This window comes from Anas platyrhynchos, chromosome 2 (genome assembly GCF_047663525.1).
Source record: "Anas platyrhynchos isolate ZD024472 breed Pekin duck chromosome 2, IASCAAS_PekinDuck_T2T, whole genome shotgun sequence".
Classification (NCBI taxonomy): Eukaryota; Metazoa; Chordata; class Aves; order Anseriformes; family Anatidae; genus Anas; species Anas platyrhynchos.
In genome coordinates, this window is record NC_092588.1 from 105,228,804 (window position 1) to 105,256,178 (window position 27,375).

Sequence of the window (27,375 nt, forward strand, 5' to 3'; positions counted from 1 at the left end):
ATATTACTGAACCTATTCCATTACCTGCGAAATGTATGTATGCAGTTAACTGCAGTATTAATTAGTTCACAACCATAACTAAACTATGACGGTGTCTTAGCAAACAATAATTCTGTATTTTATCTTAGCTTGCATATAATATGTTCCTTACATATTGTGGGGTCTTTTATTGGACTTCACTTTTGTGTAGAATTACCAGTGTCTTAAATCAAATATTGATTGAGAAGGATTAATAAATAATCTTTTAAATGTTTAAAAGACTATCAAGAAACCCATACTGACTTATTAAGGTAGTTATATGTAAAACAACCTTCCTCTTAACTGAAAAATGATTCATGAATGTACTGTCAGTGCTCAGTGACTAAAAAGTTGAGCTTTTGATGTAATTGTGCTTGCCAAGAGTGTAATGGTTGCTCGGTTAGCTGTTCACACACAATTATTACTACCAACCTGTGTCTAGTTCTCTACTTCAGATTGTTTCTGGCTTTAGTCTAAGTAGCATTTTTGATAGCATTTCATGGTTTGCTTGAGTCTGTGTGTTAGGTCCCTATCATGCTATAAAAGAGGAAAATGGGAATGTGAGGATGTCTTCTGTACTGATATCTCTGTGTCTTCCTTTTTTACAGCATTTTGTTTGCAGACATTGTGGGGTTCACTAGTTTGGCGTCACAGTGTACTGCCCAAGAGCTGGTGAAGCTGCTGAATGAACTCTTTGGCAAATTTGATGAGTTAGCTACAGTAAGTACAACATTCTTCTTTAAATGTACTTGAAATTCCTTTCTGAATTAACGATACATTAGTTAAATATGTTAGAAATCTGTAATAGATGGGTTTAGCCCTGTGTGTTACAAGTTTCTAAAGCTTACGTTTTTAAATTAATATCCTGGAGAGAAAATAGCCTATACTAACTCTTTAGGAAAGGAGTTAAAATTGCTTTATTTAAATATATTTTTTGTGCTTCTTTGGAAGCCATTGGTGTTCTTCATTGGTCATGTTTACACAAAACGAGGAGGATATTTCAGTATTTAAATGTCTATCCTGCATGGAAAAAAAAAAAAAAAAGATTAATGGAAAATATGATTTTTTGAGGTACAATATAAAACTACTTTCTGTGATGATAAGAAGCTAGAGAATCAAATTCACAGACAACACTGATGACAGAAATGACGGTAGCTTTTCAGAGGTTGTTGTAGGCATAATGAGATTTATAACATCACTGATATGGTCATTGCACTTAACTTTATGCAGATTCCCCAAGGAAAAAGAATTTGAGAGAAATGTTCCTTGCCTGTACTTCCTAGCAGTCTAATAGTACTACAAGCATTTGACAAGAAATGAGAGGCATGAATATTCCTGAAAAAGTTCACACAGCTGGTTTCAAATTACACTTAACAATATGCTAAAAATGTGTTTTCTCCATGAACAAAGCAAAACTTCATCAAATCTCTCTTGTTTGTTAACCTTGTCCTCAGAGCCTTCATTGTTGAGAAGTATCACCTCTACATAAGTGATGCTTCTCCACTGTATGCAGCAGCCTAGAAGAACATATTTATTCAGGTCCCCAACATAAGTAGCATCCAAGTCCAAACTCACCTTTTCTCAATATAGTCTTCTACATAAGAGATATGAAGTCTATGGACAATCTGTGGCTCTGTCTTTATAAAAGGCTCTCAGGGACACCAAGGAGAAAGATGCTTTCTGCTTCATAAGATGCTGGAGTTGAGGAAGACCTATTCTCTCCCATAGTTAAGCAGGGTATCTTTTGATCAAGTGCTATGTCCTGATTTGCACTCTGTTCAAGTCAGAACAGAAAGGAACTAATTTATTTTTTTTTTCAAGGAAAATGTGTCCTTTTTACTAGAAAAACAGAAGATTAACAGGAGATTAACTTAGATGCTGAGTAGAAAAGCAATGAATGTGGATTTTTATTGGGGGGGAGAGGAGGTGTATGAATTTGTAACGTACTCATTTGGCAATGCCTCATGGGGAGCACAGGTTTCCTGCCCAGAGTACTTCAGATACATAAAGATTTGAAATAAAAGGGACTTCCATGTAGCTGACCATTGTCAGGAGCTTAAATGTGTTAAATAGCTGTTTAAATAGCTGCTCTCCCTACTTTCATTTCATTACTGAATTTATCCTCTATATGGCAACAAGACATCTAATAAGTTCTTTAAAAATTTACAGTGCTGTCATGTGTAGAGTCATCCTAGCTGTAAAACACAAGGCAGTGTAATAACACATCAGAATTGTGATGTAAAAAACGTGCACATACAAACGCCAATGCCTGTGATGTGTTATGGCACTGAAGCAAGGGAAATGGCTACCATACCATTCTTGCTCCTTTAGTTCTGGCCAGGTACAGACAACTGGAGGTGTTAGTGACACCTGAAGCAAGGATAACAAGCAGATACTGGCTCATGGTGTGAGGTCAGTTGTTTTGTGGGGAAGAAGCTAATCAGAGACAGCAGAGGAGCTAAAAAAAAAAACACTTTTCTGTTCAGCCTGCATACATTCTCTTTCCAAATTTGAAAATAAATTTATCTTCTTTCAGCTATATGGGGAAGAATTGTTATTTACTTTTCCTTCTAGTTCATACTGTGCTGCATCGGGTTGTGATTAAGGGGTCCATCCATCAGGAGCAAACTTTTTCCAGCTTGGTTCCCACATGGGCAGCAGCTCCTTCCAGGTCACCTGCTCCTGTGTGGTTTGCAGCTCCAGCCTGGAATCTGCTCCAGCAGGGGCTCTCCACTTACAGTTACACATGGCCCTGCAAGACTGTTGTCATGCTCACAGCTTGTATCTCTTGTACCTTGTGATACAAGAGACAAGACACATTTCAGCTATATTCTAATTATTTTAATCATAAGTCAACTTATTAGTAAAGAGGAAGCATTTCTTTAGCATCCTGTGTGATAAAGAAGCATATTTGTTTTCAGGTAGTTGAAGAGAGCAATAAGGTCTCCCCTGATCCTCCTCCTCCTCTTCTCCAGATGAAGCAACCCCAGTTCCCTCAGGCACTCCTCATAGGACTTGTGTTCCAGGCCCTTTTTCTGCTTCATAGCCCTTCTCTGGACATGTTCCAGGAACTCATTGTCTTTCTTGTGGTGAGGGGCCCAAAACTGAACACAGTACTCGAGGTGTGGCCTCATCAGAGCAGAGTAAAAGAGGACGATCACCTCCCTGGTCCTGCTGGCTATGCTATTCCTGATGCAAGTCAGGATGCCGTTGGCCTTTTTAGCCACCTGGGCACACTGCTGGCACACATTCAGGCAAGTGTTAACCAACACATCCAGTTTATTTTCCTCTGCAAAGCTTTCCAGCCACTCTGCCTCAAGCCTGTAGTATTGCATGGGGTTGTTGTGGCCAAAGTGCAGGACCCAGGACTTAGCCATGTTGAACCTCATCCCACTGGCCTCTACCCATTGATCCAACCTGTCCAGGTCCCTCTGCAGGGTCTTCCTACCCTCCAGCAGATCGACACTTCCCCCCAACCTGGTGTTGTCTGCAAGCTTACTGAGGGTGCACTCTCAATTCCCTCACCCAAATTATCAATAAAGATATGAAAGAGGATGGGCCCCAACACCAACCCCTGGAGAACACTACTGGTGATCAGTTGCCAGCTGGATTTCACTCCATTCACCACCACTCTCTGGGCCTGGTCATCCAGCCAGTTTTTAACCCAGCTAAGAGTGTACCAGTCCAAGCCATGGGCTTGCCATCTTCTCCAGGAGAATACTATGGGAGACCACATCAAAGGCCTTACTAAAGTCTAAGCAGACTACATCAACTGGTCACCACCAGATGGGATACCTGGTCATAGAAGGAGATGAGGTTGGTTAGGCAGGACTTGCCTTTCATGAACCCTTGCTGGCTGGGCCTGATCCCCTTGTTGTCCTGCACATGCTGTGCATTCAAGATGTCATTTTCCATCAGCTTTCCTGGCACCGAGGCCAAGCTGAGAGGCCTGTAGCTCCCCAGATCCTCCTTATGACCATTCTTATAGATGGACATCACTTTAGCAATTCTTCGGTCACGTGATCTCTCTGTTTGATCATGACCACTGAGGGATGATGGAGTGGCTCAGCAATCACACAGTCACACAGTTCAGGTAGAGTAGCAGGTCTCTAACTGTTTCCACATGAATTGTGAGGGGTTTCTTCTGCTCCTTGTCTCCGACTTCCAGGTTGAGGGGCTGAGTACCCTGAGGATAAGTGGTCTGAAAAAGTAGGCATTAAGAACCTCAGCTTTTTCCTTCTCATCAGTAATGTTCCCCCCTGCATCCAGTAAAGGATGGAGAATCTTCAATAATTTCCCTTTCAACTTCTGTCTTCTTGCACCTCAGACTTCTAAGAATTTCCTTTTACAAAGAGATAAGGATAGATGAAATTTAGTCCCTTTCAAGATATCAGTATTCTGAATGAAAGATTTATTTGTTCTTGCCACTTACAGCATCTCATCTGTTAGTCAGATGGATGCACTGAAGTTTTCCTTGTTCTTTGCTTTTGCAGTTATGTATGCCATCAGACTTTGCCAATATTTGTAGGCTAAATCTATTTCTTTCCATTTTAATTTACTATATTTTCCTGATTACCTTCTTCTCTTCTAAGGATCTTGCTGCTGAGCCTTAAGCAAAGGGCCAGTAAATTACTTTTCTTGATCAGATTGTGCTTTTTTTTTTTTTGTGTGTGAGTTTTTGTTTTTGTTTTTGTTTTTGTTTGTTGTGGGGTTTTTTTTGGAACTGTGTCAAGAACTGTCAGTCCCTCCCTGTGCTGTAGAGCCAGCTAGTCCTCGAAACAATCGCTTTAAAAAGTTGATTCTAAGTAACTTTAAAAAGTTGATTCTACTGAATCTATACAATGTTTTTAGTTTATATAACTATGTTATATTTTAAACAAATAAAAATATATAAAATTTTGTGGGCTGGTTCAGATGGGAAAGTTAGTGTTGGAAAGCATGAACATACAGGATGTGATCTTGTTTGTGGAAATTGGTAAGTGTGCACTAGGGGGGGATATTTGCAAAGGATAAGTTTAAGGAGATTTGTCTCCCAAAGTTCCCTTAAGAGTCAATGCAGAGACAGAAGCCCACTGAGGCAGATAGTGCTTTTAAGCTTGAATCCTGCTCTTAACTACCATTTGGAGAGGTCTCCTTGAGAGACCTAAGAAAGCGTCCCTAGACTGAAGTTATGTTAATGAATATGCCTTTGACTATATAGGAACTGAGATTAATGATGTGTATGGTGTTAAGCTGAAGTAAGTGTCTGTGGGACAATTTTTCAGCGAGGAAGCTAACATCACACACTTAGTAGGAACATACAAATGGGCATGTACTACAGAAGAGGTACCTTTTCTGACCTCCTTCATAGTACTTTTTAGGCTAGAGAGTACTGTGCTTCCTATGTCATTTCTATGTCATATCTCTTGTCATGATTTGTATGCTTGTTATGAATTATCATTTTCTTCCTGAGCTCATATTCCACAAATCTGAGATTTGCTTCTTTGCATTGGACCATGATGGATTTTTCTGATCAGTTCCAGATGCCTGCAGTGTGGACGTTTGAACTGAAACTCCTGCAGTCGGCATAGAGAAAGGTATTTCTGGAGTTCAACAGGTGTCATCCAAATGCGATGCCTAATTGCAATCCAGAAATGCCAAATTAATTTCATTATTAAAAGGGTAGTTTGGTTGATAACCCAGGTGCATACTTTACTTGTCTAATGTACCCTGCGTACACACACTCCTGTATGGAGTCTTTTGTGACTAGAAGGGCTGTGTCTCCTGTGCTGGAGGCCAGCAGCACTATCCTCACAGCAGTCAGCTTTGCTCATCTCAAAACTTACTTTTTATCTTCTTGAAATTTGTCTCTGGAAACTACTTTCTTTATAGCCAGGTGAATACACTATCTTGCTAGTTCTTTTCATGCAATCATTTTTCAGTAATTCTTGCAGGCCAAGGGAAATGGACATTTCCAGTGATTAGGTCTTGAATATTTTCCATGATTTTTTGTTTAGAACATGACTGAATTTCATGTTTTGGTTGGTGCACAAAAGTGGCAGCTTTTTTAATCCTCTCTGTTGTGATAGAAGAAACCTGAAAAAATATCAGTTTCCTGAAATTTAGAGCTTAGTTTTTCAACTTTTTTGTAATACATTTGTTGTAGACTTGTTTCTCCTTGGATGTTGATTAGAAAACAACATCTTACAGGATTCTAAGTAGGAGACAAGCATGCATATCTGTCATGATGATTGTGTAAAATATTCTTGTTAAGATCCGTTTTAATTTCCAAGTATGCAAATTAACCTACATGACTGTTAAATGGGTTCTCACTCTCAAAGACTGAAACAATATAAGTATTGTTAAATTAGTTTCCATTCAAAGTAGGGAGGGGCTTTATGGTAAGAATGGAAGTTCATGTATGAGATCGGACAAGAGATGTAGGTTATTGCAGGTCAACGTATATAGTTGCCCTTAAAATGAGAGAAAGTACTTGAAGCAAAATGTCTTTTTATTGTTATCCTGAATAGTTCTACATATTTTACATATATATTGATATGGCTGCTGTAATGGCAGATAAAGTGTCATGACTTCACAAATATATTATTAAATTACAAGCTTAAATATGCTTATCTGGAGATGGCCAGTTTTCCTCAGTCAGAACCTAACAACCACTTGCTACAGTGCTTCCAATACTGAAACCAGATTTGTTTTTTTTCCTACTGTTTCTATCACTCTGTAGAAGCTCTTCTTGTTAAGCCTATACTCACTCTTATTGCTCTGAATATGTCCCCATTATGCTGCCAAATCAAACATGATGGAGTGTTGCAGTTAAGTTAGCCCATTCTCTTATTTTTTTTCTCTGTTTGTTCATTTTATGCTGAGACAAATAGATGTGTGAGTACTTGCCACTTTTACCTACAGGTTGGCAAAGTTACTGTATATTTTCAGGCATTATTCCATTAAAAGTTTATCAGAATGATTATATGAAATTTTAAACCCACAGATAAAATGTAGTTGAAAGAAATATTAAAATATGCATGCAGTAATTGAGAGAATTCATAGAATCATAGAATGGCCTGAGTTGGAGGAGACCTCAAGGATCAGCTAGTTCCAACCCCCCTGCCATGGGCAGGGATGTCACCCACTAAATCGGGTTGCCCAGGGCCTCATCCAACCTGGTCTCAAACACTTCCAGGGATGGGGCATCCATAACCTCTCTGGGTAATCTGTTCCAGTGCCTCAGCACCCTCTGAGTGAAGAATTTCCTTTTAACCTCTAATCTAAATCTCTTTTAGTTTGAAACCTTTACCCCTTTTCCTATTGTTATTTACCTGAGTAAAGAGTCCTTCTCCATCCCTTTTATGAGACCCCTTTAAGTACTGAAAGTCTGTGATGAGGTCACTCCAGAGCCTTCTCTTCTGTAGGCTGAACAGACCCAGCTTGCTCAACCTGTAGGACAGGTGCTTCATCCCCTTGGATTCAGTGAAATTTTCTAATTGGTAGAACAGTTTTCAAAAATGCGTTACCACTATTAGCACACTGAAGTGTAATGTAGCTGGTGGTAATTTTCATGTCACTTCACTACACTTAGGTTGTGACTACAAACTTTATCTGATAAGACGTATTCAATTCTCTGTCTCATAGGGTGGTGCACTTCCAACACAGTTATTAAAATAGATTTGAATACTACACAGAGAAAGCATGTTGGTAAATCTTTCTGTTTTACTGAAGAAAAACAAAAAAGTAAAAAAAGATAAGTGATATTACTGTTTACTGTTAATGAAAGCACGAGAAAACTGCAGGATTTTCATGTCTTTAGCTATAAGGAGTTAGATGAAGTAGGCTTGAATTTTATTTTATTTTTTTTTCGACAAAGTGCTCTTTCAGAGAGGATTCAAAGAAGGGTTCTGAGGACTGTTTCACATTTGAATCTAAAACAATTTCTTCATCATTTTATAAATTTACCTACCTGTATCCTTTGTGAATACTGCTGCACTGTAAGAGATTTTCACTGGGTTGTCCTTTGCACGGAATGTTTTGGGCCTTGTTTTTCTCTAATGTCCTTTGGTACACAGAACAGTTATTGAGCTGTGAGGGGGACAAGATCTTTTATATTTTGTTTAATATTATAAGGGAATGAAATATGGTAGGAAAGTGTAAATATCAGAAACATAATCTAATGTTTTACAAAGGATGTCTCATTCTCACCATTAACTGAAATTAGTAACTTGGTATAATATTGTTCAGTTGCACCCTAAAGCCTTCTGACTAACCCTATCCAATTCACTGCCTTTTCTTCTAAGTTCCTGAAGGAGGGTGGCCATTTCTTTAACAGCATAACGCTGTACATGCCCTTCCAAAGGCACTTGGAACAGTAAGTCATGTACTATGCCTCTGTGCAAAGGAAGGAGTGGATTATCAATGGGGATACAGGGATACAGGTACAAAGGGAACAGGTATCAACACCCAGATATTTTGTGCCAGGCTAGGCTCAAATGCTTTGAAAGAGAGGACTCAAAACTTGCATCTTGCCCAATTAGACTTTCAGGTTGAACCACATTTACATGTATTAGTATATTAATAGTTCACAAGATCAATATTCTAATTTGCATTATTGTATATGTTGTATGTGTGTTTGGGATATAGGTAAATTTTTAACCTGTGTGTCTGTGAATGTATACATGCACATATGTACGAATGCCTATATTTGTGCTGCATGATATATATGTGCAGCATGTTAACTGAAATATTATGTGTTTTTTTTTCCTACTTCTGTTCCAATCTAATAAGAAAGTAAAATAAAATTGAATAGAGACTTGATTCCAGCTTTTGAGGATGTTGTAGAAAATACTAATCTTTCTGCAAGTCTCTCTAGTGTCTTTATAGACATCTGTAATATAGATAAATTTATGTTAATTTCTAGAGTGATTCAAAGCTTCTTAAGCCAAATTTCTATTGAGATTAACAGCACTTTGGCCTAGAGTGCTATAAATTTTAAATGTGCTGTCCATATAAATACACTGAAAACAAGTTACAGTGCTAACAGGGGTTACTTCTGTCTTGTTCTTAATCAAATTTCCGTATGTTTCATTGATCTCTTTGGAAGCAGAATGAAGTTCTAGATTTATGAAGAGATAAATACTAAATGCAATTTATTGCCACTTTACATCTTTGGGGAGTTTTAGAGGTGCGTTTTTTGTTTTGCCCTCCTCCCCCAATAGTTATTTCACTAAGGAAGGACTGTAACTGATACATTTGGCCTGTGTCATTGAATTAGGCTTGGGCCCTTGGGGATTAGAGGGACAGCTGGTGTAAATTAATGCATTTCCCCTGAAACGCATGATACCATGCTGATTAATATGAACTGAAAATTTGATGCCTTTTATCTACCTGATACAAATGGTGACATCACTCTTTCTGCAAAACACATTTAAAACAAAACAAAACAAAACAAACAAAAACAAACACCTAAAACAACTACAAAACCCTCTTCTTTGTAATGGACAGATAGCATAAACTGTTGTATGTCAGTACTTGTCTAAAAGTGTAAAGAAAGCTCTTAGCAACTTTGAAGGATCCTTTGCCTTCCATGCTGGTCTTCTACTTCACTCTGACAAACACTGTGAATGTCGGTTGTGCCAGGGGGAATTGTGCAGATCTGCTCAGGAATACCTTGGTAAAGAACAACAGGTGGGCAAGCTGCCTGGATAATGCTGTGCTTGCTGTGCTAGTAATCTCTGCTGCTTTTTGTCATGTTCATAAAACCAAATTATCAGCTGTTTGTAACAGGCATTGCTTGTATTATCTGTAACTAGAATTTATACCTATCACACTTGAATTTGTCACTGTTGCAAGTGTGAAAAATATTGTTGAGTCAAGGGCTTTTTTTTTTTTGGAAGGTGCTGAGGAAACAAAACAAAGAGAGGAAAAGAGTTTGTTTTGTTAATTTGCATATCAGTGCTTATAAAGATTGCTCTTATAAAGCTGCATCTCCTTCCTGGAATTTTGCCTCACATAGAGAGGAAAAGAAAACAAGTGATTTTGCTAGAGATTACTGTATACTAATTGATGATGATAAATAAGAAAAGTGGAGATAACATCTGATAAGGAACAGAGTAGTGTTTTCAAAAACACCAGGTGATTTAGCCATATATCTTCCATCAGAATTGATGTGTTTCTAGAAAATGCTTTAGTTTTATTTTCTTTTATTTTTCATTTGCATGAGTAATGAAGTGACATGAGAAAGTGGAAATGGATTGAGCTCTGTACTGTCTTTTCCTTTCTCAAACTATCTACCAGTCTGCTAGTAATAGAGTAATTTCCTGTATCCCACTGTAAAATGTGAAGTACTGGTCTATAGCACAGTAAACTCTCTAAGAAAAACAAGTAATTTGAAATGAGCCATTTTGGACATAGACACTGAAGCAGAGTGAATATTGATCAATTAACGCATACATCCACCCCAGATTACTGAAATGGCTTTTCTGAATATCTTTTGGTTGGGTCAAATAGTCATTGCCTGTCCACAGACCATGCATACCAAATTTGAAGATGAAAAGAGCTTTATGGAGAACTGTAAACTGTGGGCCAAAACTGCATTTATTTTGGAAAGATGGTCTCAGCCTGAACTATTGAGTACCCTCTACTCCTTCAAGATTTGCCCACAATTTTTTAAAAGTGGCTTATTTTGGCAGTATAATTTAGTGGTTTCTACTTAAAATGAGTGGTTTCTATTAAAAAACTTAGTGGTTTCTGTCCAAAAACCTTGAGTTGGAAGGTGTGTTTTGTGTCAGGATGGATTTCGAGGTTTGCATATTACTTTGTATCAATAATTCTTTTACTTTTATAATACCAGTTAACCAGGGATCTCAAAATATCCTATTAAAACTTCAAGTAAGATTCATGAGACATTTTGTGGCTAGAGGATACAGGGATACTTTAAGGCCCCAGTGACAATGCTTCCAGAATAATTATGATCACATTCATTAAATTATATACGAGCAATGATAAATAACAGTATATTTTAAATTGTGTTGTACAGCAGAAGCCATTTTAAGTAGCCTCTCTTAGAAAAGCTTTTTCTACTAGTTAGGCATACCCAAAAACATGAGTTGTTTCTTTGATTGAAGATATGAATTTACTGCTAAATTAATATGCACATAAAAAGAAGTAGGCAAACCAATTTTCCCAAAGCGTTAACGTGCCTTCTTCTGTACCTGAACTGAGGTAAATCTTAAAGTATAATACTTGTTCAATATTCAGAAACATATACAGGCTTGGGAATGACAGCAGCTGGAAGAGTGTGTAATAATAAGCCCTGAATACTATGCATGACATGTTAGACAGGACAGGATCACTGTATGTATAACCATCACTTCTGAGCTGGAATATGGGTAATGCAATGGAGTCTGTGGTCAAATCAGGAAGGCTATGATTCTTGTAGGCATAAGATTGAATGAGGATATATGTCATTTGAAAATAGGCCATTTTTTCCAGTTTAAAATCACCACCAACACCCCCTCCCCCTCCAAGCCTTTTGTCACTAAAGACAAAAGTGTAAGTTGTATTTCTTTAGTCAGATTATTTATTTTTTTATGCCATATCCTAAATGGTTAGAAGTTGTCGTAGTCCAGCTGAAAGGTATACTATCATCTTCTCATGTTTCTTCATACTTTATTAGTTAAAGTCATGGCTTTGTTAAAAGGCACTTTGTTATGCATTCTCTGTTCAGGAATGAACTTTCTACTCACAGTGATGTAGTAATTATCATATCCTATCATTGCTTTTTCAAAATGGAAGAGGCTTAGCCCGATTTCTATGGTTGTAGAACTTGAATTGTATGCAAGCAGTAGATAAATTCAATGGCAATGAAAAGTGACTTCTTCTGATGTGCAGGTACATCATGTTTATGCTGAGAGTGCATAAGTTTTTAAGTTGTGATTTATGTATTGGTAATGCGCAGATGTAGGTACCTTTACAAATTTTCTTTTTCAAATTTCAAATTGTCTTTCCTAGTAACTGGAACTGGATTTGAACAAAAGCTTCTCAAAATACATTTCTTTCCTAACATTCCTAACATTTCCTAACATTCAGTAGCTCTTTGACTTCAGTCCTTTCATTTGGATTCATACAGAATGAAGTGTCCTTGCAAATCTTGACCTAACACGAGGGTAACGGAATAATTTTTGTTCAGAACTATGTTAAACAATGTTATCCTACGTGTGTTAAGCAATGTGGGGCTGACCACTATTTTAAATGTATATATTTTAAAATAAATTAAATAAATAAATGTGCATATGTCAGCTGTTCTTTACAGGGAACCCAGATTTCATGGACTGTAAATTATTTCACATGAACACAAAAGGTTTCCCTGATTGACTGCATATTGTTGGAGAATATTTTCTCCTTTAAATATTATAACATTTATATAAACAGTAAAACTTTTCCAATTCTGTTTTTATTAAAGGAAAACCATTGCAGAAGAATAAAAATCCTAGGTGACTGTTATTACTGCGTATCAGGATTGACCCAGCCCAAAACGGATCATGCTCATTGCTGTGTTGAAATGGGACTGGACATGATTGACACCATCACGTAAGTATTGCATGTGGTATACCTGGACAGGAGTGCTGCAGCAGCTTCTGTGTGGCATTCATAAGAGGTATTTTCAGAGGAACAGTGCCTGCTACCATTCATACAATCATGGAATCATAGAATGGCCTGAGTTGGAGGAGACCTCAAGGATCAGCTAGTTCCAACCCCCCTGCCATGGGCAGGGATGTCACCCACTAAATCGGGTTGCCCAGGGCCTCATCCAACCTGGTCTCAAACACTTCCAGGGATGGGGCATCCATAACCTCTCTGGGTAATCTGTTCCAGTGCCTCAGCACCCTCTGAGTGAAGAATTTCCTTTTAACCTCTAATCTAAATCTCTTTTAGTTTGAAACCTTTACCCCTTTTCCTATTGTTATTTACCTGAGTAAAGAGTCCTTCTCCATCCCTTTTATGAGACCCCTTTAAGTACTGAAAGTCTGTGATGAGGTCACTCCAGAGCCTTCTCTTCTGTAGGCTGAACAGACCCAGCTTGCTCAGCTTATTTTCATAGGAAAGGTGCTCCAGCCTCTTGATCATCTTTGTGTCCCTCCTCTGGACCCACTCTAACAGCTCCATGTCCTTCTTGTGCTTGGGGCTCCAGACCTGGACACAATACTCCAAGTGGGACCTCAGAAGGGCAGAATCACAGGGGGCCAATCACATTCCTCAACCTGCTGGCCATGCCTCTGGTGATGAAGCCCAGGATGCAGTTGGCCTTCTGGGCTGCAAGCGCACACTGTCAGCTCATGTCAAGCTTTTCATCCATCAAAACCCCCAAGTCCTTCTCTGCAGGGCTGGTCTCAATCAGTTCTTCTCACAGTCTGTACTCATGTCCAGGATTGCCCTAACCCAGGTGCAGAACACTGCACTTGGACTTGTTGAACCTCATTAGGTTCACATAGGCCCACTTCTCAAGCTTTTCCAGGTCCATTTGGATGGCGTCCCTTCTTTCTGGTGTATTGACTGCACCACTCAGCTTGGTGTCATCTGCAGACTTGCTGAGGGTGTACTTGATCTCACTGTCTGTGTCATTGATGAAGATATTAAACAGTACTGGTCTGAGGAAAGAATTCCTTCCTGTTATTCTTTAGCACCCCTTGCCAAGTTTAGTTCCATCTGTGCTTTGGCTTTCTTTATCCCATCGCTGCACATCTAGACCATATCTCTGTACACTTCCCAGGCTAAGTGTCCCTGCTTCCACTGCCCGTGCATTTCCTTCTTGCACTTCAGTTTGACCAGCAGGTCAAACTCAGCCATCCTGGTTGCCTGCCCTCCCAGCCTGCTTTTTTATGCTGGGGGATGGAGAGTTCTTGTTCTCTAAGGAAAACATCCTTAAAGTGTCTCCAACTTTGCTCACCTCCTTTGTCCCTGAAGATAGTGTTCCAGGGGATTTCAGCTACTAGGTCTTTAAATAGCTTGAAGTTTGCTCTTTGGAAGTTTAGGGTCCTGACTTTGCTCTTTGCCAGGCCTGTATTCCTCAAGATTATAAACTCAACCAGGACATGGTTACTGCAACCCAGACTACCTCCAGTCTTGACCTCTTTAATGAGCTCTTCCATGCTGGTGAGCGCCAGGTCAAGTAATGCTTCTCCTCTGGTTGGTTTGTCTAATACCTGGACGAGGAAGTTATCCTCAATGCACTCTAGAAATCTTATGGATTGCTTACAACCTGCTCTGTAGTTTTCCCAACAGACATCCAGGTGGTTGAAGTCCCCCATCAGGATGAGAGCATGCAAGTGTGACACTTCTTGTAGTTGAAGCAAGAATGCAGACCCAGTACAATGCCTCACCCACAGGCTCCCCTTGCTCAGGCAGCCTGTAGTAGACCCCAACCACAAGGTGTCGTTTATTGTTGCGGTCTTTAACTCTGACCCATAAGTTCTCAATCTGTCCATGGCTGTTTCTCAAAGGCAACTCGTCACAATCAATTACTTCCCTAATGTAGAGGGCAATACCACCTCCCTTCCTTCCCTGTATATCCCTTCTGAAGAGTTTATAGCTCCCTATTCTGATATTCCAGTTATGTGATCCATCCCACCACATTTCCATGATGGCAATCAGGTCATATTTGTCTCATTGAACCGTGGTTTCTAATTCTTCTTGCTTGTTTCCCATGCTGTGTGCATTGGTGTAGAAGCCTTTCAGTTGGGCAATCGGTCATATTGCATTTCTAGAGCTCTTGCTGATTGCATTGATACAGTTCGAAAGTATTTCCCTGCCATTACTTAGAGTGATAGTGTTCTCAGGCATGCTTTCTTCACTCAGAGGTATATCCCCTTTCCCCACCATGTCTTCCCCCCTAACAATTAGTACTGTTGCATTCAGGTTACAGGTATAAAAATCAGATATACTGATTTTTAGGAAGAATAATTCTAGACAACAATTTTCCAGTCCATTTAATCACTGTGAAAAAAAAAAAAAGTGCACAAGTACAAGTATATAGAGTCACAGGCATGTACTTATTAGAAGATGGAAAGATCATGGTAAATCATGAAATATTCCAGTTGTTATTTTCCACAAAGAAAGAAATCTGAATTATTGTTTTTAAACTGCTCCTTTCACCTACCAGTATGCAATCTTAAAACCAGTCTTGATGTATGCCTGTTGTGTCTGTTTGTATTCCCAAAATGATAGCTTTCAGATTTCTCATTTCCATATGTCATGTTTAAACCTTCAATTTAGTCTACTTTTCAGAAATGTAATGTGAACTTTACTTGCTGATAAGAAAGATTTTTTTATGTTTGAGAGGTCTGCATGGATTGTTGTTTTACCAAGAAGAAAAATGTGAATGTGAGAGAACTGCGAATGAGCTTTTAGCAAGAGCTGGAGATCTATTTCATTACACAGGAGGGAAGGGATAAAGGGATTGAGATTTCTTCACTATTGCCTTATTCTGTGTCTATATGCATGCATGTACTTGTGTTTTATAGAGAGGCTGTAAGAGGGAGTGCACACCTGTATTAATTCTATATCTAAATAAATAATAGTCAGCGCATTTGGGATGAGATTGCTGTTCCAGTATATCATGTGCGATGGGCACTGTAAAAGTGTGTCACATCAGAGCCTTCACCTTTTCTGTAATGGAAAGTGTTTGGTCACTGTTTCCAGTAGTCAGTTATTCCTTTTCTCTGGTGTTAGCTGGGCTGCTGGAAATACAGAGTTGATTCAAAGTTCTGCTTCCCCTCACTTAATCCGTAAGCTTTTGTGTTGCACAAAAAGAAGACCTACCTTCTCTGCAAAGGTGAATAGACCACAGTGTAATCTCAATTTAAAAATAGTTAACTATTAAATACAGAATATATATATATATATAACAAACAAACATAAGCCTTTTGAATTCAAATTATGTGTTTTATAATTCCAGTTACTCCTCAGTTATACTTCAGTGCTGTATTAAACAAAAAATCTATTAATCTGATTAATATGATGCTGCTGGCTGCTGTGTTTCTTTATTTCAGTCTGTCTTCCAGTCTTTACCCTATGTATGTTCATGTGATGTCACAGAATTCTATTCTAAAGCCAATTAGACAAAAGAATCACATGATTCATTCTTCCCATCAGTCTCTTTCCCAGGGACTTCTCCAAATATTTCTAATTTATAAGCAGATTTTTAAAGCAGAATTTTAAAGTAATTTTTACCTGTTTGTGGAAACAGAAATATTTTCTCTTCAACTCAGAGATGAAATTTTCAGCTCCCTACCCAATTTATTCAATAAGTATAAGTATTGTTTATCGAATATTCATTATTCCTCAGGCAATAGGAATAACAAGTTGAGGGATTTGGTCAATCAGAAAGAGACTTAAAAGCAAATTTCTCACAAATTTCCATGCCTGGCATTTGGAACATTTTACCTTCTTTATTATTTCTAATAAATCTTTGACCACTTCATATTTTTCTTGTCAGATATTTGTATGTGAGGATGAATATGCACATATATACAGGTGAATACATGATGCAATTGTTTTTCCAAATTTAGATCATGCTTATTTGTGCGAAGGCTTGATTTTGCAGAAGAGTGTATTATGATCCTCTCACTGAGTTCACTGTATGCTTTTCTCAGGAGAGTTTGTCTCAATGGAAATAATGGCTGTTTCTTCAAACCCTGCTAATGACTTAGGGGAACATGGGCATTACCACATATACTGTTCTTTCATACCAACCTGAACTTTTTATGTGAACCTGTATTCATTGATATTTCTTTGCAGAAGACTTTAAAGAATTAAAAATAGGAGAGAAATATGTAAAACACATGAAGGCTGATTCCCATTTCTAGTCCAGTCCACGTGATTTATTGTAATATAAATTTATAAAATAAATCACAATGTTAAGGGTTGGGTAAATGAGTCCATATTCTCCCTTTGTTTCAAAACATGAATATTTAAACACTTCCTGTTATCTTTGTAAAAGTTGTAAAACTGACAAAAGACTTTGTAATCTATGATAATATATGATCATCTGTGATAACACAAAATCCTAAAAGAATCACTGTATGGTGCTTTTCTTCCCTACAAACACACTGGAAGGGAGTACTTAACAACATAGCGCACAAAGGACAAATCCTGAAATAGAAAAGAGATCCAAAAGTTATTTATGTGTGTTCTTCCATACTATATTTATAAGGAAGCATTGGGCTTTAGAAGACACATAGTTAAATATACAAGCCTTTTACTCATTTTCAGAAGTCTTTTTTTTTTTTTTTTTTAAGTCCTTGAAAACAGTGCCTATTGCTCTTCTCTCTTTTAAGCTCAGTATTAATCATTATTTCATTAGTTATGCTATCTTTCATGTGTACAAATAATAACTGTCTTAACTTTTCTTTTTTGAATTCTCTATTTGACCAATATTAGAAATTAATTATGTTCCCTTTGTATGTTATTATTTTTTGGCTGCTGTCACAACAATGTAAATTTGAAAAAGGAATTGAATTTAAAAGGGTAGAATATTCTGGGACTTTTCAACCTAGAGAAGAAAAGACTCGGGGAGATCTTACCAGTGCATACAAGTAACTGATGAGAGGATGCAAAAAGATTAAAGCCAAACTTTTCTCAGTGGTATCTAGTGATAGGACAAGAGGCAATGGGCAAAAACTGAAATACAAGAATTCCCATTTAAACGTAACAAAAAAAACTTTTGCCATGGAGATGTTCAAATACTGGAGAGTTTGCAGAGGGAGGCGGTGAAGTCTGTATCGTCGGAGATATTTAAAACATATCTGGGAACAGTTCTAGGCAACCTGCTGTACCTGAACCTGCTTAGAGATGGGAGGTTCATCCACATGACTTCCTGAGACCCCTTTTAGCCTCAGTGATTCTGTGATTCTAAGCAGATGGGCAGATTCTAAGCAGCGTGTTATCTAGAAACATCTAGTAAACATCTAGTTAATACCTGTAGTAGAATATAATTAAATGAAAATTTCGAAATTATATTTTTAACAGGATTTATAAGTTTGAAAGCCTTCAGAGTGTGTAGTCAGTAACCAGATTATGGGGAGAGAGGGCAAGATGGAGAAGAGGCAAAGCTATCCATTTCCTTTGTATATTTGCAAAATGAATTCTCTCTCTCTTTTTTTTTTTTTTTTTTTTTTTTTTGAGGAATTAATGTGAGTAAGGATCCAGGCTTGGTGCATATTTCTTTTCTCAGGTGCATATTTCTTTTCTCAGTTAAATGAATGTGCCAGTTGTGCTTATGAGGGAAAACAGGAAAATGATTCATTCCATGAACTCTTGCCCTTGATGGCAGTATTATTTTATTTTTTTCTTTTAATTCAAGTGGAATAGCATCTCCACTTGCTCAAATACTCTTGTTGACAGAAGCACGTGGATAAGCAAAGTGCACAAATAGCTCCAAAGCAGGAAAATAGGTTCTTCTGAAGATTAGGAAAATGTCTTCAGTCCTTATTAAAGACCAAAGCCAGAATATGGATTGCCCAAGCTAATTTGTTTGAAAAGATGATGAGCAAATGAAAAGGAGAAGTGTAGAACTTATGACGGTAAAGTTGGAATGAAACATTTTATTTTTTAATGGTATGACTACGAGGTGTAGCAGCTTATCAGTGTCACGAGAGGCAGTCATTTTTGTTTTTAAACTCCTATTATCCAGTGTCAGAGCTGGATGCCAGGTGGTACTGTTCTAAATATCTATTAACTTTACTGAAGAAACTAGGCCCTGGCATTGTAAACTTATGTTTTGAAGACATTATGCCTTATGACAGCTTTGTCATGTTACCTAGGATAAATAAACATACAAAAGCATGATAATACCATCTAATAAAGATGGATCTGTCAAAAGTGCCTATCCCAGAGATATATACCACCACTGTTTCCTTTTTTTTTTCCAGGAAATGAAGGAATAGAAGTTCCTAGTGGTTGTTTGAGAGATCTGTGATTTACTGAGTTGAATGTTGAGTTCATGTAAATTGACACTTTCTGTTCTCTTAGTGCTCTGTGTAGCTCTTATTTAGGTGTCCTAGAACATGATGCTGCATGCAAGTATCATCAGAGAATGTTGTCTCAATTACATTTAGATTGAGAGTTTCAAATAGAATTATATTTTTTCACAGAAAATTATAAAACAACAACAACAAACTTGTCACAATTTCATTTGCCTTCTACAAAGCAGTTTTTTCAGGGGTGCAGTTAAAGTCAGACTAGAATCATGACAGAAAGATCCTTTTCTCTTTTTCATAAAACAAACAAACAAGGAAACAAAGCAGATAGTGTTATATTCTCATATTACTCCAAAGGAACTTGTGTTGTCAATGTGTTTTGTGTCAGTGCCTCAGTACAAGCTAGCTGTTCTAATTCAGTCACTTAAGCCATCACAGCAATATTTAAGTGGGGGTTAAGTGTTGCATATGACCAATGTTGCTTTTAAGTTTGGACTGTCAGATTTTCTTAGGAATATCATTTAAATGGCCATGTTCATTAGCACCTCTAATACGGAAGATACTGTCCTTACCTCAGTTTTGAAGTCAGTTAGGCCAAGTATGCTTTTCACCTTATTTAAACTGTTTGCTACAATTGAATGTTCCAGTATATTTGCTCCAGTATTTTACTTTCTCAGTAGATGTTTACCAGCTATTTGCTGTGTGGAGAAGTTTTGCTCAGCTAACCATGCTCTTCCCCCTCTTCCCCATATAATGACTAGATTTCTGATTTAAGATAGTGTGAGGCAGGGAAATTTTATAAATTTTAAATAGCAGTTTGCCCTTCCCTGTGGAGCTCTTCATCAACTGATATAAATTATATTAAATAATCCTTTGGCTCAATTAACAACTATAAACTCTTAGGATATAGAATGTGTGAGTTGTTTAAATGTGCTTAGTAAATCCACAGGGCAAGAAGTGAACAATAACGTTTCTAATTGGAAATGAGGACGGAATGTGTGAGCAGGATATAAATACTAGATTTGAGACTGGAATGGAATATTTGGGATAACATTCATAAACTTGTTAGAAATGTAATGGGGTCATGTAATCATTCATATTGTCACATAACTGGTACATTTTCACAATACTTCTTCCCTTGACATCTTACTGGGAGGCAATTTTAGTACTGACTCAGAGAAAATTGCAACACTGGCTGGATCAGTGGCTATGTCTACATTAGCACATTGGTAGCACATTTGTAGATCGCAGCAGCTGGTCCTGAATACTTCAGGTTAACCTATATGTATTACGGGGGAGGAGCTTTTTTTTTTTTTTTTTTTTTTTTTTTTTGTAACAGGACTTGTCTTGTCCTCTGTATTGAATGTTCCTACTACATGTGGAGTTCGAAGAGGTCTGAAGGAAAGAATCCTTGCTTCTTGAAATCCAGGCACCTCAGTGGGGTCTAACAGGAGATAAATCAACTTTTCTCTGTGTCACATAGGTGAGTGTATCACATATGGATGACTCCACCTCATATGGATGACTCCATCAGTCATCCATGTAAGGCCTAACATATGAAGTTGGGCTTGTTTTCTACCTGCACATTCTGTGGATGCTTGTTTGGGCATTATGGAGGCTGATACTTGAACAATCTTCTGCCTCTGGGCTTGGTCATTGGCTGAACTGTGGAAGGAGGGGTACAACAACAGCCCCTTTAAAAAAGCACAATGGCTGAACTGTGGAAGGAGGGGTACAACAACAGCCCCTTTAAAAAAGCCCAAGTGAAATGGCCGGAGTCCTGCTGGAGTCTTCTTTTGTCTGAGCAAGAGTGGCACTATGTTACCTGGTGTAAACATTGCTGGTTCTTCAGAAGTCCTGGGCTTGGGAAAGTCTGGACAGGTGGGAGTGCATTCACCTTGAGTTCTGGGAGAATCAGCAACAGGTGCATAAATTTTCAGATGAGGAAAAATTTGTCTATCGTGAGCTGACTTCACCATCATTGTTGAAATTTTTGTTAGCTTGTACCTCTGTCAAAGTGAACCTCTTGTTTCCTGAAGCAATCAGTCCTTCATAGCCCAGGCTGTCTTGCTCCAGGTCTCTGTTGTCTTACTCCAGATGAGCAACATACTGGGAAAGTATGCAGCTCTAGCCAGTACTGTTTCTGAGTCAGGGAAGGGGTGTGGAACATCATGTTCATGCAGCACAGGTACATCCTGGAGTATGGCTGTGTCCTAGCAGAATTGACAGATACCTGGTGGGTGGCCATGGGGGAGACAGGAGAAGCCTCCACAGCAACCAATGGCTCCCTCTGCAACTGTGCTATGTCCTCCCAGGCCAAATCAGGTGCTCCAAGAGGTATTGGTGACTGGGAATAAGCAGCATCCATCACTTGGTGTGGCAGTCCATCCTGGGCTCAACTTAATTTTCTTTTTCCTTCTCTCTCATCCGAGCCCTTACTCAGTGCCCAGGAGCATGGAGTAGAGACCCTGGGGAGAAGAACCCTGCAATCCTCCCAAGAATCCATTCCCTCTACCTGGTATCCCACAGGCACAAGGACAGCTGCTAGCTCTGTGCTGCATCTGGGATGATCCTGCTCATGGCCATCCCCAGTGCTAACTTTTTTTCCTCATTTTTCTGTGCTGCCACCACCCTTGAGTGCTAGAGCCTCCCCTCCAAACTGCACATAGGGGACCTGTACTGCTTCCTGTCCACAGCTACGCAGGCACAAGGTGTTCCTTGAGGGCCTGGCAAGGGGAAGGTCACTGTTGCCATCTTTGTATTTCTCTTTTCTTCAGAGAAACCTGTAGATAATAGAAAAGTGAGACTGTGAGCTCCGAGCAGGTGCTAGGTCATGATAACGGGCAGGGTAAAGCAGAACTTTGCAATAGTGATGCTCCCTCATTTGGGTTTTCTCCTGAGGGCATAGAAATCCCTGTTTCCTTCACCTGAGATAGTGTTTGCCAGTCCCACAGGCTTTTGCTGCAGATCTGCTCCATACCATTTCTATCCATCCATCCTGATGGGTGGGCTGCAGGGTGGAGTAAGAAATGCAGAGAAGATTGTGGGCTGCCTAGGCCAGGAACTGACTGCCATTCAGGGTTGAAATACTCTTTTCTTGGTATTTGAAATATTATTTCAGTGCTTTCAGGTGTCTGCCTTCCAAAGACATGTGTGTAAGGTAATATCAATCTGCTCAATTGTTTGTTTGTTTTTTGGTTTTTACCTTCTATGAGCACGTTCATTTTAAGTCTCCTCCTCCTCATGGCTTCTGTAGCAGTAACTAGCAAATTAGTTGAAATTCTCCCAATCTGAAGTTAGTTCACAGAAAGACATTCTTTGTCATTAATATCCAAGAACTAACCATTTCTAAATTATGTTGAAGTGGAAATGACCCAGATATAGTTAGGGAGACATGCAAAATTCCTTGTGGTTAAAGGGCACTGTTATCTTAGAACTGTGCATACATAAAAATCAAACATATATAACTGAACCAACAATCTTGTCTATGCCTTTAACCAGGAAACATCTATTTCTATGCAGGTATTTTTGGACCTAAGAAAGGATCTAAATAACTTAAAGGAAATTGGGTACAGACATTCTATTTTTTTTCCTCTGTTGCTTCAAATTCAGCATGGGTGTGGATAAATGTATTTACTTCACAGAGCAATTCTGCAGATTATCTAAATGACTTTGACCATATGTAGCAGCACATGAAATATTTATAGCTAAGTAGAGAACTAAAATGTAAAGGATTAGTAGGAGACATAAGCTGTCAGAGTAGATGAATATCTTCTAAGTGAATAGACTCTACAAGCCTACAGCTTTATATATATATATATACGTATATATATTTAGTCCCATTTGTTTCTGAGCTTCCTTTTGTATTAACATTTTGAAAATTTTTGAGAATATTTTTTCCAAACCTAAGAAAAATAAGTTATAATGAATAATTTATTTGTTAAAATTCTTTTAGTTTGCCAGTTCATGGCTTGTCTATGAAGTACTGGTATTTTTGCAGAAATGCATTATTGATTTAAAAAGTGTCATTAGGTGTTCTTGTGATATTTTATTACAAAAAAGTTGATGCTCTTTGGAAATATGATTGTGGTACTTTTCTGATGATGAAGGGTCTAAAGGGCAAGACATATGTGGAGTGGCTGAGGTCACTTGGATTGTTCAGCCTAGAGAAGAGGAAACTGAGGGGAGACCTCATGATGGCCTGCAGCTTCCTCATGAGTGGGAGCAGAGGGACAGGCGATGATCTTTGCTCTCTGGTGCCCAGCAAAAGGACCCAAAAGAACAGCATGGTACTGTGACGGGAGGATCAGGTTGGATGTTAGGAAAAGGTTCTTCACTGAGAAGGTGGATGGGCACTGGAACAGCTTCCCCAGGGCAGTGGTCACAGCACCAAGCCTGATGGAGTTCAAGAAGCATTTGGACAATGATTTCAGACATATGGTTTGATTTTGGGGTGGTCCTGTGTGGAGCCAGGAGCTGAACTTGATAATCTTTGAGCCCCTTCCAACTCAGGATATTCTGTGATTCTAATGTTATATTTGAAGACTCTTCTTTACACATTACTTAAATTCTTCGTTTTTGATAGTTCACTGGAGTATGTTCATGAAAATTAGGGATACACAATAAACACACAGGGATAAATACATAGGGATACATAATAAATAATAAATATAAATAATACATAATATACATAATAAATAATAAATACACAGGGATACATAATAAATTCAAAGTAAATTCAAAATGTTTAATAAACTGCCCATGAAGTTTTTGTTTGCTTGTTTGTTTGATTGATTTTGTTTTGTTTTTTGTTTTCCTGACTCAAATTTAATGATGAAAGCATCCCTGAAACATACTGTGGTTTCTTGGAAAAATGAGAAAAGTTGTTCTTGATTTAGATTTTTTACTAAGTGACTACTTCTGGAAATCTTTTGTGAAAAACCAAATGTGTTCAGATTCTGCTTTATGGTTCATTGGTACATTATACAGTCCAGATTTTTTAACAAGGAGTACAATCATCCATGTTGTATTTCTTTGCTCATTTTTTTTTCATTTAATTTGTTATGATATTCAAATTTCTACAAGCAGATGAGTTTTTCCCCTTTCTCCTGAGCCAGCTAGGACAAAGAAAAGCATACATTTGACATGAGGTTTTATATGTTGTTTTAAATGAAAACTTTTTTAACATTAATTTACAAATAGAGAAATACACACTTGCAGGTATGCTGGTGAAGATATTTATACAAGTATTTAGTTATTCAAGAGAGCATAGATAGGCAAGCAAACCATAATCCTAACATACTTTGCCTTGCATGCTATCAGGTCTTGGTATAAAGTCAGTTGTTTACTACACGTGTACAGGTAAGGATACAAAGGTTAAGTTATTATTAGGTGGCTTATATTGTTAGCTCCTTTCAGCCAAGTATGCAGCAAGCCCTGTAAGAGTAGAATCCTTTTAGGACTCCTTGGAGTCATTTTTAAGGCTTGACTAGGAACAGATACTGGGAAGGAAAAAAAAAAAAAAAAAAAAAGGAATTCTGACTTGCAGTGGTAGAAATAAGATAAGGAAATACTTTCTTAGAAAATAGTGCATAAGCCTTTCTCTCCTGTTGTATAAAATATGACTGAAAACTGTGGTAGGCCTGAATTCCCTTTGAGGACAAAAGATCTCCACGCTACTCACATTGGTGGTAGCTGACATGGTACATTCTTCAGCACTTCATGGCTGCGAAGCTCCTTGCTTAAATTGAGGCCAGATATATTGTGCTCCTCACCCCACACCTTGTCCTGTGCTGCATGTCCCATGCAGTGCTACAGCCTTGGGGGAGAGTGGCTGGAAAGCTGTGCAGAGGAAAAGGATTTGGGGGTGCTAATTGAGGCTCACCTGAACATGAGCCAGCAGTGTGCCCAGGTGGTCAAAAGGCTGATGGCATCCTGGCTTACCAGGGAGGTGATTGTCCCCCTGCTCTGGTGAGGCCGCACCTCAAGTACTGTGTTCATTCTTGGGCCCCTCACCACAAGAAAGACATTGAGGTACTGGAGTAAGTTCCAGAAGAGGGCTACAAAACTGGTGAAGGGCCTGGAACACAAGTCCTATGAGGAGCGGCTGAGGGAACTGGGGTTGTTTAATCTCAAGAAGAGGAGGCTCAGGGGAGACCTTATTGCTCTGTACAACTACCTGAAAGGAAGTAGTGGGGAGGTGGGTGTCAGCCTCTTCTCACAAATAACTAGTGACAGGATTAGAGGGAATGGCCTCAAGATGCACTGGGGATGATAATGTCAATGGGTGACATTGTTAGTAGGATGATGGTTGGACTAGATGATCTTGGAGTTCTTTTCCAACCTTTATGATTCTATGTATCCTTTCAATTAATTGTAGTTCTAAAAGTACAACAAGACAAAAATGCAATAGCTATTTCTGGAATAACTAAAAAGTCCTTTTAAAGACCTCTCCAACAAATCCACTGTACTTGGATGATATTTAAAAAAAAAATACATTGGTCAATGAAAGACGAGAGAAAATTGTAACCAGAGCATCATCCTTTTGGAAAGTTTAATTTGAAATCCTAAACAAAATTAAATATTACACTGATTAGGTAGCTTTTTTATTCTCCCATTTTATCTCTTCTTGGACTGCAACTTAACTGTGGAATGCCAGGTGCCGCTGTAATGGGAAAAGCTGCAAAGATTCATGCATAGCATTTCCTCTGCATGTACTGTGTAAGTTTATTAGCTTCAAGGTTCCTTTTCAATGTTCACAAGTCAGGGTAGGGTGAGAGCATACTCCATTAACAGAGATAAAGAATCCTTCCTCAAAAGTGGCATCAAAATTAAAAATGCTTTTTTACTGGTGACTGACGTCACCAGTTAATTCCCCCTTTCCCAGATATACATGTACAATGAAAATCTCTGAAGATTAGATTTAATTTATGAGTTGAAGTCCATAGAGGTGGTTTCTTTGCCACTCTTGCAGCAGCTTTGGAGATATATTAGTATTTATAATGTATATAATATAATAGTGTTTATAATTTCTCTTTATCTACTGTTCTTGCACTGATGTGGTGGTTTCACCGTATTCTTTGTCCTGCACTTCTATAAGAGAGTGGAGTCATTGCTTCATAGTACCTCCTCATAACTCTTCTCCTGCAGAAACAAGAATTTTTAAACATGTCTGTGCCATTTCAGACTCACCACAGGAAGTTATGCTTAGTTAAGCATACCATAAAGATAGAAGCACAGCACAACTCTGTGTGATTACTGGTAGTTGCAACAGTTCCCTAGCAGTAGCAGAGGGATCAGGTGAAAAATATGAATTATTAAATAAGTATCATCCAAGATGATTGACAATCTGAGACACCTGGGGAAAAAATAAAAATAAAAATAAAAATTAAAAAAAGGTTAATTTTTAACCGAGTATGTTTTCATCAAAGTGGAAATTTAATTAAAGGGTGAGTTTAGAGAACACAATAAATCAAAACTGTGGACACATAAATGAGATAATAATATTTTTTTAATTTATTTTTCAACCTTTCACAGATGAACTGGAGGGATCCATACCATCTCTTTTTTTCAGATTATGTTGTATTATTTCGATTACAGATTTAACATTTTACACTATTACCTTTAAATCAACCAACCAACCCACCAAAAAAAAAAAAAAAAAAAAAGGAATAAGGAAAAGGAAGTATTGTTCTGATATTGCAGATGTAGAACTGAAAACAGAGGATAAAATTACTTTGAGTGACAACAAATTGTGGTAAAAAAAGAGAAATTTAATCATTTAATGCAAGTCTTCTGTGACAAAGAGACAAAACTAACCAGTAAAGCGAGGCTTTACAAAAACGCCAAGTATTGCATTTTAATACCGAGTTGAATACCGAGTCTGGAGTAGTGGTAGGATTGAAACATGTTTGTTTATTTACATGTCAGGTTAAAATTAAGCCCAATAAGATAGTTTCAACACTCTTCTTTGAATTCCAACAATCACTTTGTGTTTGCTTGTCATCCTGATGAAATAAGCACACATTGGGAAAAAGGAACATTTATGAGAGTAAAAAAAGAAGTAGATAAATGTGAGATGCAAGATAAACAGGAAAGTGCAAGAGTTAAGCTGTCTGTCTTTGAGTTATTTGAGTTACAGCTAGAAAATTCTTTGTTTCAGCAAAATCAGCAAAATACCTAAACTTCTGTATAAATGTGATAGCAAATACTGAAAATGAGACAATGAAACATAAAAGTTTTAGGAAAGTTTCATTACAAAACCATTTACTATGCTTTTTTTTTTTTTCTTTTTTTTCCTGTATTAAATGTAATGAAATGTAACCTTTACTGTGTTTCATTAAAACCTGGAAAATCAATTTCTTGTTCAATAAATTTAGAAATACTGAGAAATTGG

The 27,375-nt window shown here is 38.0% G+C and overlaps 1 protein-coding gene across 1 annotated transcript in view; it reads left to right on the plus strand.

The window, feature by feature from the left end:
- The window catches only part of ADCY1 (adenylate cyclase 1), a 163,668-nt gene that overhangs the window by 72,430 nt on the left and 63,863 nt on the right, over nt 1-27,375 (plus strand). Inside the window, exons 4-5 of the mRNA XM_021268899.4 lie at nt 627-738; nt 12,467-12,594. Of these exons, the coding sequence (XP_021124574.2) occupies nt 627-738; nt 12,467-12,594 (240 nt within the window). The remainder of the gene's footprint in view (nt 1-626; nt 739-12,466; nt 12,595-27,375) is intronic.